Source organism: Neolamprologus brichardi, chromosome 3, assembly GCF_056152115.1.
Source record: "Neolamprologus brichardi isolate AB-2024 chromosome 3, ASM5615211v1, whole genome shotgun sequence".
Lineage (NCBI taxonomy): Eukaryota > Metazoa > Chordata > Actinopteri > Cichliformes > Cichlidae > Neolamprologus > Neolamprologus brichardi.
In genome coordinates this window covers 3,369,420-3,382,536 of record NC_142106.1, presented here as the reverse complement: position 1 = coordinate 3,382,536, position 13,117 = coordinate 3,369,420, and the positions used below count along the sequence as shown (strand labels likewise).

The 13,117-nt window shown below is 41.6% G+C and overlaps 1 protein-coding gene across 6 annotated transcripts in view; it reads right to left on the bottom strand.

Moving 5' to 3' along the window:
• Positions 1-13,117, bottom strand: part of LOC148103145 (butyrophilin-like protein 2) — a 100,499-nt gene that overhangs the window by 85,615 nt on the left and 1,767 nt on the right. For 2 of the 6 annotated variants that reach the window (XM_087838477.1, XM_087838482.1), the window contains exons 1-4: positions 4,403-4,699; positions 3,633-3,956; positions 3,445-3,546; positions 2,360-2,683 (exon numbers count right to left, since the gene is read on the bottom strand). In XM_087838477.1, coding sequence (XP_087694603.1) covers positions 2,360-2,683; positions 3,445-3,546; positions 3,633-3,956; positions 4,403-4,649 — 997 coding nt within the window. In that variant the 5' untranslated portion in view covers positions 4,650-4,699. Of the gene's footprint in view, positions 1-2,095; positions 2,294-2,359; positions 2,693-2,795; positions 2,799-3,444; positions 3,547-3,632; positions 3,957-4,402; positions 4,753-9,395; positions 9,443-9,508; positions 9,842-12,124; positions 12,227-12,312; positions 12,646-13,117 lie in introns of those variants that run through there. The other 4 variants (XM_087838474.1, XM_087838486.1, XM_087838487.1 and 1 more) reach the window with 4 other exon arrangements.

Genomic DNA, 13,117 nt, shown 5'->3' with positions numbered 1-13,117 from the left:
TGCAGTTTGTTCATTATTACAAACACATTCCTCTGGACACAGACCAGGTACAGACAGCTCTGCATCCTCATCTCTTTAGAAATAACTCTGAAGTGGCTCTGACCTCTTTGTGAAATGTTTCAGTCTTTGTGTCAAACAGAATAAAACAGCTGTGTTTGGACTATAAATGCTGCTGGAGCTTCTACGCTCTTACAAACTCATCTCCTCTCTGGTGAATCAAAGTAAGGAAAAGAAATGAATGAAACAGCTTTTAGGAAAATTAAACACCAGCCCAGTCTGTGTCCTCTGTGAGACCTTTGAAAAACAATGAAAATCTCTAAACATTCAGTCAAATGTGACCCAGAGTTCACTGGGTCAGACCTCAGCAGATCAGCAGGTATGAACTCACCACCTACTGACCAATCAGATCTGTGGAATAACACCACTCTCTGTGGCAGATCTCTGTGCAGACAGTGGGAGGGTCTGAAGTCTTTGTGTTTCCCTGATGAGCTTCAGTAATAACGATTTTTAGACTTTAACAGTGTCACAAATCTGTTCCGATATAGGCTTTCATATATATTCAGACCGTCCATTCCAAGCAGTATTTCAAGCCTACACTTGAATCCTGTGTTTATTCTCTTTAAAGTATAAGTATAAGTACTATCTGCAATCGCTGTGCAGCCTTTATGACACATATCTGTTATTAACCTCTGTCTCTCTTCCACAGCATGTCTTTATCCTGTCTTCCTTCTCTCACACCAACCAATCACAGCAGATGGCCCCGCCCCTCCCTGAGCCTGGTTCTGCTGGAGGTTTCTTCCTGTTAAAAGGGAGTTTTTCCTTCCCACTGTCGCCAAAGTGCTGCTCATAGGGGGTCATATGATTGTTGGGTTTTTCTCTGTATCTATGAAGCGCCTTGAGGCGGCTTTTGTTGTGATTTGGCGCTATATAAATAAAACTGAATTGAACTGAAATTCCCGACTGTGACTTGCTCTCTTTAAAGTATAAGTATAAGTACTATCTGCAATCGCTGTGCAGCCTTAATATTTGCACATCCTAAAAAGAGTATGTCACAAAATCTGCATGACTTAGGGCACCAAAGTATTAACCATATACTTAATTTGTGCAGTATACTGTGAAATTTAGAATTAGATGTATTCATATCTATTACAGCTACTGTTCTGGATGTGGATATTCTTCTGACCATGGCATGATGGCAAACAAGTAAGAAATTATATACAAATGTATATTATCATCACTTACCATCCACAGCTGAAGCCATCCTTCTGCACTGGATGGGTCAAGACACCTCCCTTCCATTTAATGTCCACCCATTCTGTTTTTGCGTGGCGGGTTCTCCTCATTTTTAAGTAATCACTGCACATTATTACAAAGCAGAATACAATTTGGTATATGTCGTATTTCCTAATTTAAAAAAAAGATATTTTACAGAATTATACAGAATTTTATTTATTTTTTATTTATTTATTTTTTGGCCTGTCCCGTTTGGCTCTTTTGCATCAGAATTATTGTCTAAATAATTTGTTCACCTGATAATTTTTATTTAACCGTACTCATTTATTTTGCAAATGAGACCTGGCCAAGAGGATGCCAACAGAGAAACACGCATTGTGGGGCCAGGTACAACAAGCTTCTACAAAGATGCAGTTGTAGTAAACTAACTTGTAAAGCCTATTTGCATAGAACAAAATGTGTTAAAGCCTAAATACCTGAATTTACGTGCAGCGAGTTTAGAGTCTTCCTCCTCTGATGAACTTGGGGCAGGATCAAGGAGATAAACAGTGTGATTCACTGCATTGATGAACTGTAGCAAAGATAAATCATTAAAACAATATTAATATATCGTCATTAAAAAAATACACAGACTTTAAAGTTATAATCTTGTTGCTTACCAGAAACTTCCAGTGTACATTTTTAATGTTAACAAACGTGACAATGGTACCGGTCGAAGTTTACCTGTCAGAAAACATTTATGTATTTCTTACAGTTTGTGGAATTCTGTTAGCATTCAATCAGTCATTCTTTCTAAATGTATTTAGGAGAAAACAGTGATCACATACAAAGGCAGTCCACCCCTACATGCTCTTGTGTAAATATGTTGTCTCCATGTAGTTAGCCAATCTGCAGGCACCGTCTCCGGGATCCACCAATGACAGAAATGCACCTGCACACTTACATTTGCACATGAGAGACAACATTACGACAGCAGTCGTAACACTGATCGATCAGCCGTCAGAGGAGTCGGATCAATGGAGCAGCTTCTGGTCCTGATGTCCTCTGTTTGATCCTGGACCTGCAGAGGAGACTCGAGACAGTCAGACACAATCACACAAGCCAGCAAACAAACAGACAAACCAACCTTTGACTTTGAGCTTCACGGTTTTCTTTCTGATGAAGGTTCCCTTCCTCCAGACCAAACACTTGTACTCTCCACTGTCTCTCTCTGTGGGCTGTTTCAGGGTCAGACTGAGGTCTCCAGTTTCCAGCAGGTCTTTGTTCATCACAGTTCGGTCTTTGTAAACCTCGTGCTGTTCTTCAAATTGGTTTGGGCCGTTTGTAAACACGTGAGCCTTCTGGAACGGCTCGTAACGTTCCCATATCACTTGAACTTCCCCCGACAGGTGTTTTGTTGTTTTGAAGGGCAGCTGGACAGACTCCACCCCCTCCTCCACCTCCACCTTCACTGGAATCACTGAAAGAACAACAAACACAGACAGCAGCAGGTTTTCAGAGGTGTAGAGAAATGCCATGTCCTGTTTGAATCATCCATCTGTAGATTCACTGAAGGTTCAAACAATCTAACACACAAAGTCTGATTTGTGTTTACGGAGCAGCTCAGAGCAGATCTCGCTGTTCTCACAGGGGGAACGTTATCAGGTTTTCTCCTGGAGGTCAAAGTTCAGCAGGTGTTTGTTCACTTCTCATTTTACACTCTGATCCTCGAGGACACAGGAGGAGCTTTCAGACCAAACTGTCCTGCAGACTCTCTGAGAGGAGCTCCTCCAACATCTACAGACTAACAAAGACTTGTTTCCTGTTTGAACGACACCACCAGCAGGGACAGGCTAATGTAATGGAAAAAGGTTTCCCCAATCTTACTGGTGGAATTGGAAAAGAATACAAAAAACTCCCACGAATGAGAAATGTGGGTGTTACACAACTCTTATAGCAAGGGGATGTAAAATATAAAAGGAAAACACAAAGTGGTCCTATTTACATAAGCAACTGAAGTTTGTATATGCAGGTAACGATGTACAGAAACATGTATAGACAACTGTACGGAGTAAGATAGCAGTAAGATGAACAATGTGACGGCAGTTCTTTGATCATTAATATGCAAATTAAATATTTACATATTAATGAATAAATTAGCGGAACAAGTCAAGAAACCACCAGAGGAGGCTAACTATATGCATTATGGGTAGTGTAGTATGAGAGACTCACCTGACACCAAGGCATGACGGAAATGAAACAAAAGACTCGCAGAAACAACTACAAGAAGAAGCAGGAACACCAGGAGAACTGTGGCCCAGGACGGAAACGGTTCTGTGGACAAACAAAACAATATCACATGACTGCTGAACGCTCTACTCAATCTGCTCTGACCTCTGACCTGTAGCTACTTGTCTGACCTTTGACCTGCAGCACTACTTTCTGTCTCAGGATGTCTTTGTCCCTGTAGATGGTGCAGATGTATCCTCCACTGTCTCTCTCTGTGGGGTGTTTCAGGGTCAGACTGAGGTCTCCAGTTCTCAGCAGGTCTTCGTTCATCTTCGTGCGACCACAGTAAAGGTCGTCCTGGTGGTCGCTTCCATTTGAACACCCATGGACCATCATGAGTTCTCGGTCAGAGTGAGTCCACTTCACTGTGGTGTCCTCAGGCAGGTCAGGTGTTGTGTTGCAGGGCAGGATGACGGAGTCTGAGCCTTCCTCCACCTTCACCTCTACCTGCTGGTCTGAGAGGACAATAAACCACAACATGAGCAGCAGCAGTCACACTGATGATAATCAAGGCATCTGTGTTTGTGATGGTCCTGTGTCTTTGACCCAGTCTTTGAGCTGGAATTATAAAATGTTCATATTTGAGTTTTCTATTGTATTTACATTTTATTTTATATGACTTTTGTATTATTTTAGTGCATCTGACTTCATTTAGTCAGACCAGCCTGTCTCTGTGTCCTGTCCTCATGTGCTCATGTTGGTTTACCTCAGATTTCCCCAGTCATGGTCTCTTTCTCTCTCCAGTTTTGTTTTGATGTTTCCAGACTGGTTGCGTTTAGAAAATGTTTCTGCCATTTTTTAGGTTTAGCCCCTTTCTACTACCTTTTACTGTGACCTCTGACCTGTGTCAGCACTGTACTCATCTTTGACTTGTAATTACAGACGTTATTGGGTTTTTGACCTTTGACATGCAGCTGTACGTCTGTCAGTTTCAGTTCCTCCCTTCCAGTGCGGATGGAGCAGGTGTAGTCGCCACTATCAGTCGGTCGGGGGTTTCTCAGAGTGAGGCTGAAGTCTCCAGTGTCCAGAGCATCAGGCCTCATTGATGTGCGCCCGCTGTAACGCTGGTTTTGTCCGCTCAGATCATCAGTTTCTTCTTGTCTCAGATGGACAGATTTGGGGTTGAGATCAGTGCGAGTCCATATCATTGTGGGGTCCTCAACTACAAAACCTGTGTACTGACAGGGCAGCAGGACAGACTTTGCCCCCTCATACACCTCCACCACCACAGCCAGGGCATGCTGGGAAACCGGAAGGAGACACAAGCACAAAAAACACTAATTAACTATAATTAGCCATATAATGAGGATAGAAAGAGACTGAAATCCCTCTGACTTTTCTCTCCCTACATCTGAGCAAGTGTGGAAAGGTTTAATATTTTTATGTGTGAAATGATAAAGCTCTAAAAAAGAGCTTTTCCATACAGTGGGATGAAAAGTTTGGGCCACCTTGTTAATAGTCATTATTTTCCTGCCCAACAATCGTTGGTTGTTCCAATAAAAATGTCAGTTAAATATATCATATAGGAGACACACACAGTGATATTTGACAAGTGAAATGAAGTTTATGGGATTTACAGAAAGTGTGCAATCATTGTTTAAACAAAATCAGACAGGTGCATAAATTTGTTGTCATGTTATTGATTCTAAACCCTTTAGAACTAATCATTGGCTCGGTAAGCTCAGTGACCCCTGACCTACATACACAGGTGTAGAAAGTGTAGCTGCACTGCAGCAGCTACGTTTCAGATAACAGAAAATTGCTGACTGGGTTTCCCATGAACTGGTGAAAGACTGCACGAGATGAAGTCAAGCTATCTAATGGATAGCCGCAGATAGTGGATATCTAATTATGCAATTAGACCCATTAGTCTGACACAGAGACAGACAACCATTCACACTACGGGCAAATTAAAATCACAGATTAACCTCAACCCCACTGACTGCATGTCTTTGGACTGTGGGAGGAAACCCTGAGGGAACCCACTCATACAGGAGGAGAACACGCAAGCTCCACACAGAAAGGCCAGACGCTGCAGTGAACTCAGAACTTACAGTGCATCAGTAAATTCATCGACTCGTGAATTTTCTTCTCTCCTTCTTAAATCCTCTGCAGCAGCATCAGAATTACGATGCGAATGCTCTGTTACCAAGATCAGCTCTGTCTCCTCTGGTTCATGTGTTTCTTTTATCTTTTTATTTCTTCATTTCTATTTGTGTTGTTTCAGTTATTAAAATATATCTGGTGTACAGTATGATGATGTCTAAGGCAGGACAGGCAGGAGGAAAACATGGGGTGGAGGAGACGTAGATGTAATAAGTGAGCACAAATAGAAATGAACAGCATATCGCCAACTGCTCTATTGGTAAGAGAAAAAACAACAACAAATGTACAACATCTGGAAAACAAACATCTAAAAATTCACAGCTACATAAATCCACTTAAATCTTATCGTGGTGTGTGTGAGAGAGTGTGTGTACGTCTTCATCACAAAATGTATGAGGGTGGGAATCTGCTAATTATTTTTCTTTTATTTAGTTGGACACTTACAAAGTTAATTATTGTGTGATAATTTAATTAAAACAAGAATCATTGATAGTGAATATTTCTAGATCTACTATCACTCCAGTAATAAGGATTTCAATTTGAAGATGAAGTTTAAAAAAGCTAAACTCTCAATGCAAAAAGTACTTTTTCAATTTTCAGCTTTTAAAGATGTTTTTGAAAATAACTATGAAATTAGTTAACAAATCAGCCATGCAGTGTGATGAAAGGAGCTCTCTGATTGGTTAGAGCAGGGGTCCCCAATCCCAGTCCTCGAGGGCCGGTGTCCCTGCAGGTTTTAGATCTCACCCTGAGTCAACACACATGAATCACATGATGAGTTCATTACCAGGCCTCTGGAGAACTGAAGACATGTTGAGGAGGTAATTTATCCATTTAAAACAGCTGTGATGCATCAAGGACACATCCAAAACTTGCAGGGACACCGGCCCTCGTGGACTGGGATTGGGGACCCCTGGGTTAGAGTAACACAAACATGCACTGCATTAGCTGTTTTAGCACATTAGCTTAAGAGGTTCAATGTTGCACAGAGTGTGAATGCTGGAGCTAAAAGTCCTTTGTACGAGCACACACACCTGTTAGTAATGCTAAAGCAGAGCTGATGGTTCAAACAGGAGCGTAGAAAAAAATCCAGGTCAGTCTCCAAAGTAAATTTAAAAAAAAATTCCTACATGTATTTACTCATCTGTATTTTACTGTACAATTAAACACCAAATCAAAAAAGCTTTATGTCAATGTGTGTGAATCTCTTGGTCTTCCATATTAGACATCTGGTGCTTTGACACACCTGGAACACTGCACAGCCAAAAGTCCTCAATTTAAAAAGACCAGAGAACATTTGTGCGTTCGGAACAAACTGTTACAAATAAACCAAAAACTAAATGTTGTTTGTTTAATCTGTGAATCAGTGAAGCTTAAAAAGGCACCAGGATGAACCAGTGTGGGGACTACACAACACAACTAATACATTTGACATTATGAGCACTTTGTTACAACTGACCTGCTGCAAAAACACACTGTTCTCATTTATTTAGCTGAAGCTACAATAGATCTGGCACCAGGCTTCTTTTATAACCTTTAATAAATTAAATTTATTAATATAACCATAATATATTTTATTTTAATAAATTAAAATTATTAATATAACCAAACTTCACTACAGGCAGTACTGTGGTACTATTAGTGAGACAGGACAGGAACATTTCTTAAACAGATGAGCAGATACCAGGATCATGAGCATGAAGCCTGCAGGTTTCAGCAGGAGTAAAGTAACTGAGGTGAGTAGTTATACATGTTGCACACTTCAAATTATTTTAAATAACCGTGTGTGTGTGTGTGTGTGTGTGTGTGTGCATTCAAAGAGCGCTCTCACCGAGTACCAGCAGCACAAACAACAGCAGCAGCATCTCCTTCTCTGGGAAAAACCTTTATTCAGAAATCACAGTGGTGTTCGCTGCACTGCAGGCTTTGGTGCACGACGAAAAGTTTCCTGATAAGAAGACCCTCCTGAGTTCCTTCAAAATAAAAAGGACTTTCAACATTAAACTCGGAGGAGAAGTGTTACAGCATGTCTCACACAGACTACTGACAGCTTTTAGCAACATGTGGATTTATATTCTGCTGGAACCTGAAGCTGAAAAGAAGGTTTGAAAGGGAGGACGTCAGTTTTAGTCTCTCTAATAGAAATGTTGAAGTTCTGCAAAACTGACAATAAGTTTTCAACCTATGAAAAATGTTTTTATAGCTTTAAAAATAAAATTCAACTCTTCAAGCTCATGACTTTGTTTTTTGAGGTTTCCTCTTTCACTCCTGCTGCAGTTCTTATGTGTTAAAAAACACAAATTAATAATGTTTAAAAAATTAAGTATTATAATTAATAAGAAAATGTTTGGAATAATTTGTAAAAGGAGTACAGCGTGTTTAAGAAGTTTAAAGCATCAGTTTGGTTTTAGCTAACGAGCTCGCGCCATGTTGGAGATGATCACTCTGCAGTCCTTCACACACGTTTTACAGAGGGAGGAGGACGTGTTTCTGTTACTAAATATTTTCCACTAACTTCATTTAATTGTCTCCTCTGTTGCAGAGGATGACTGGAGACTCGTAGAAAGTTGAGAACAGACAGAAAACCTGTCCTCCACACTCTGGAAACATGGGCCTACAGAGCCGATAGACAGTGTGAAAACGATCTAAAATGAGTTTAAGTTTGAGGTTAAACACACATGTGGACTATAAACAGCCCGTGCATGAAGGTAACAGTAAATGTTCAGAAAAAAAGACCCAACATTGGACGTCCAGAAATGGCTCATAAAAGGCTCAATTCATGATATCAGGTTTGCACAGTGGGTAAGCTTCCTGAAGCTGTGGGAAACCCTGATTTCATCAAACACATTAGGAGCAGCTGCTCCACCACAAACACCACAGAAGAAGAACAACACTGGATCAGATTAAGGGTTAGCCTGTTGTTTTTATTGAACAGGGACAGTGTGAGTTAATGTAAATGAATCAGAGACATAGTGATGGAAACCAGTCAGATTGTAGTTAAGCTGCTCATTTCCAGCTGTACACTCTGGGCAGGTCACATGGTCCCAACACTGGTTACACCACAGTAGCAAATGATGCATTCAGTGCACTGTGAACCCAAACAGTTCAACTCAGTTTTATATATAAATCATGATGACAGTTGCCTCAAGACAAGCAGGTGAAAAACAGCAGAAGTTGTCAGTGGAACGAACACACAGGCCTCTCATTTCTCTTCCTCTGAGGAGAGGACGGGTCCCTCACCTCAGGAGTCCCAGGTGCAACACCTCACAGCCCACTGGTTCCACTTAGTTGGTTCCGCTGTCCATTTCCATCACAATGTAAAAATAACAACCTTCTGTTGCAACAATTACTTTGGTACTTTTTCTTAATACCAAAATATTTTCTTAATTGTAACTTGCAAAAGTCAAATACACACAAAGCTTTAAATGACAACAAACTAAACCCCCAAATAAACACAAAGGTAACACTAGACTATGTGTGCAACATAATGCATACAAAAGACACAAGAAAACCAAACGATAAGTAAAGTAAAACCTTTATTTAAAAGTGTTTAATTAAAGTGCAGAAAAAGCCCAAAAATGGCTTAAAAAGGTTAAACAGCACAGACTGTAAAGATGGTGAGAAACAGATGAGGAACGTCGAACAATAGCTGATCACACACATCAAAGACAGACTGAGGATGTGACTGGACTTAAAAGTGAAACGTGTGTTCCTGTATTATCACGCTGTGACATTAAAACTCACTAAATGAACAAAAAGGCGAGTGGTGAGGGTAAAACTCAGTCGGATCAATGGAGCTGCTTCTGGTCCTGATGTCCTCTGTTTGATCCTGGACCTGCAGAGGAGACTCGAGACAGTCAGACACAATCACACAAGCCAACAAACAGACAGACAAACCAACCTTTGACTTTGAGCTTCACGGTTTTCTTTCTGATGAAGGTTCCCTTCCTCCAGACCAAACACTTGTACTCTCCACTGTCTCTCTCTGTGGGCTGTTTCAGGGTCAGACTGAGGTCTCCAGTTTCCAGCAGGTCTTTGTTCATCACAGTTCGGTCTTTGTAAACCTCGTGCTGTTCTTCAAATTGGTTTGGGCCGTTTGTAAACACGTGAGCCTTCTGGAACGGCTCGTAACGTTCCCATATCACTTGAACTTCCCCCGACAGGTGTTTTGTTGTTTTGAAGGGCAGCTGGACAGACCCCGCCCCCTCCTCCACCTCCACCTTCACTGGAATCACTGAAAGAACAGCAAACACAGACAGCAGCAGGTTTTCAGAGGTGTAGAGAAAACTGAATGATGGAAGCAAACCACAGCACAGAAATTTAAAACTGCTGACAAAAGGTAAACATAAATTCAGTAAAATTGTAATTCACGTCGGCAGTAATGACACCCGGTGAAGGGTGGTCACTAAAAATGATATTGAATTGCATGTTTAGCCGCATGTTCGCCTTAAATTGCTGGCTGTCTGAGTAGTGTCCAAAATACGATGTGGGCTTTATGGATAATTGTGAATCTTTCTGGAGGAAACTTGGTCTTGTTAGAAGAGATGGCATCCATCCCACTCTGGATGGAGCAGCTCTCATTTCTTGATAAACCTAAATCCCAACAAATTATTGATCTTGTCTCTTGGCTCTTGATGGAGGCGGTCGCACTTTCTCCTTCTTCCTCTCCCTCATCTTTCCTGCTCAGCTTCTCATGTCTTTTGTATAGTCTCGCTTGAGAGGGCCCGATTGTGCTGCGGAGACGTTTGCTTCTGGATACTCGATGGTCGGTTGTGTCGTGTGTCTGGCGACACTCTTGATGGAGGACATTGAAAGACATCTACCAATTTGGAACTACGGTAACAGAGTTCTGGCTGATTGGAGCTGGCTTATAAAAGAACAAGAAGCAGATGAAGCTGTTCAAAATCCCACAAGGCTGCCCGACATGATAGACGATGGGCTGTGAGCACTCAGACTGTGTTTTTGGAACACATTATGGATAAGATCTTGAAGAAGAACAACGGGAATTAAGAGACCTGGTGACCAGTGACGGACGTTACACCAGCTGTAAAACTGGATGCAGTTTTTTCGCCCTAACCAAAACAACTACCATCTTCATCTCATGCGGCCCCCCTGGCACCAGCTGGATGCTCAAGGCAAAAGCTGACGGGAATAACAAAACTCTCCTTTAGATAATAAGACTGTTTGTTGTGACTCTCTCTCCCCTCATTCAAGGCCGCCCGCATTGAAGAAGATTGTTGACTTTAGCTTAACCGGGTGAAGGGACACTTTCTCTCGGTTGAACACAGAACATACACACACATACGCGTGTACTCCCCCCCCCCCCCCCCCCCCCATGATCTCCCTGTTGGAGCTCAGTCTGGGGGGAGTTATTTTTCTCCTAGTCTTTCCTCATGTTGTGCATTTTCCATTGTTATACCTCTCTGACCTGTCCATGTGATGTTTGTGTAATGTATGTATGGTTGGAGGGTAAGATGGCGCTGACGAGGCTGGCAGCCTTAACCCGATTTCCCTCGGGGATGAATAAAGTATTAACGGTCTCATATTTTCTACCCACTGAGCAGCTAACAGTACTGTGACCTGTGTATACTGAACATTCATCTTTAACCCTTTTCCTGCTTTGACATGAAACTCTGGAACAATGAATGCTGACCTGGTTTGATCACATGTATTCTTTTATTTATAGATTTGGACAGAACAGAAATGTATGCCTGCATCATATGTGAGTTTAAAGTTAAAACTCCATCTTTGCTCTTCTTTTCCATTAATGTGAACCTACTGTCTGCTGCTGAATTAAATAGTACACATCTACGGTCCAACACTCATCTGATCAACACAGTCTACAGAGCTCTGAGAGAAATCCTGTCTGCTGCTCATATTAACCATCTCATATTTAACACCTTACTAAAATGTATTATCCACATCATTGTTTCAAACCACAAACTTGAACTGTTTAAATCGCATAACATTTAACTTGTGCCTGACCTCATTTTCTACATTTTCCTTATAAAAACATCATCTTTGTCTTGTTGAGTAAAAATTTCAATCCCCATTCATATGAGTACTTTTCATTGAAGTGCAACTCACTAAGGCACCTTTAACCAAATATTGCAAACAATCTGTACCTCACTGATGTTCTTGAAAATTGTTATTATTACACTTCTTCTGGATTCCTTCATCTTGATAAAAACCCGCAGACGAGAGTCAAAGCAACAACGTTTTGGAGCATGATGGAGACACAAGGGTTAGACTGCGTCTCCATCATGCTCCTGATGTGTTCCTGACTCGTTCTTTGGTAACTAGTCTGCAGACATGTTGGATGAAGAGCAGAAGAACAGACAGACTGTGCTTATTTACTGTCAGCACATTTTTCCAAGTGAACAGAGGGTTTTGATTGAGTTCACTGATCAATGACTGAGTCTGAAGGAGGTTTTCTGACTTCTGGAACAAACCTGGAAGTTTCTCTTCAGCTCTGCTAACCATCGGCATTATGGGTAGTGTAGGAGGAGACACTCACCTGACACCAAATAATGACGGAATTGAAATAAAAGACCCGCAGAAACTACTAGAAGAAGAACAAGAAAAACCAGGAGAGCTGTGGCCCAGGACGGAAATGGTTCTGTTGAGAAACATGAAACAATATCAACATGACTGTTGAACCTCAATCTCCTGCACTGACCCCTGATGTTTTTCCACATCTCTGACCTTTGACCTGCAGCACTACTTTCTGTCTCAGGATGTCTTTGTCCCTGTGGATGGTGCAGATGTATCCTCCACTGTCTCTCTCTGTGGGGTATTTCAGGGTCAGACTGAGGTCTCCAGTTCTCAGCAGGTCTTTGTTCATCTTTGCGCGACCACAGTAAAGGTTGTCTACATTTTTAGGATGGTCACTTCTGTTTACATACAAATGGACCATAGTGAGTTCTTGGTCGGGGCGAGTCCACTCGACTGTGGCCTTTTCAGGCAGGTCAGGTGTTGTTTTGCAGGGCAGGATGACAGAGTCTGATCCTTCCTCCACCTTCACCTCCACCTGCTGATCTACGAGGAAAATGAACCATAATATCAGAATCAGCAGCAGCCATGCTCATGGTAAAGACAGAATTGATGTGCTCTGATCTCAGCATCTGTGTTACTGAACTCTGACTCTGCTACCAGTAAAAATACATATTAATAATATATAAATATCATGATTCTCTCTCTTTTTGTTTAAAATGGTAACTAAACTGGACACTATAAAATCCATATAAATAGTCTTCACAGTGCTACCTTTAGTAATCACTAACAAGCAACAGAACATGTGTGTAAATAAAGATAGAGACATACACTGTAGCTCAGGTGACAGAGCAGGTCAGCCACTAATCAGAAGGTCAGTGGTTCGAGCCCAGGCTGCCCCGTTGGGCAAGATACTAACCCCATGTTTGCCTACTGGTGGTGGTCAGTGGCGCCAGTGTCCGGCAGCCTCGCCTCTGTCAGTGCCTCAGGGCAGCTGTGGCTACAATGTAGCTGCCAT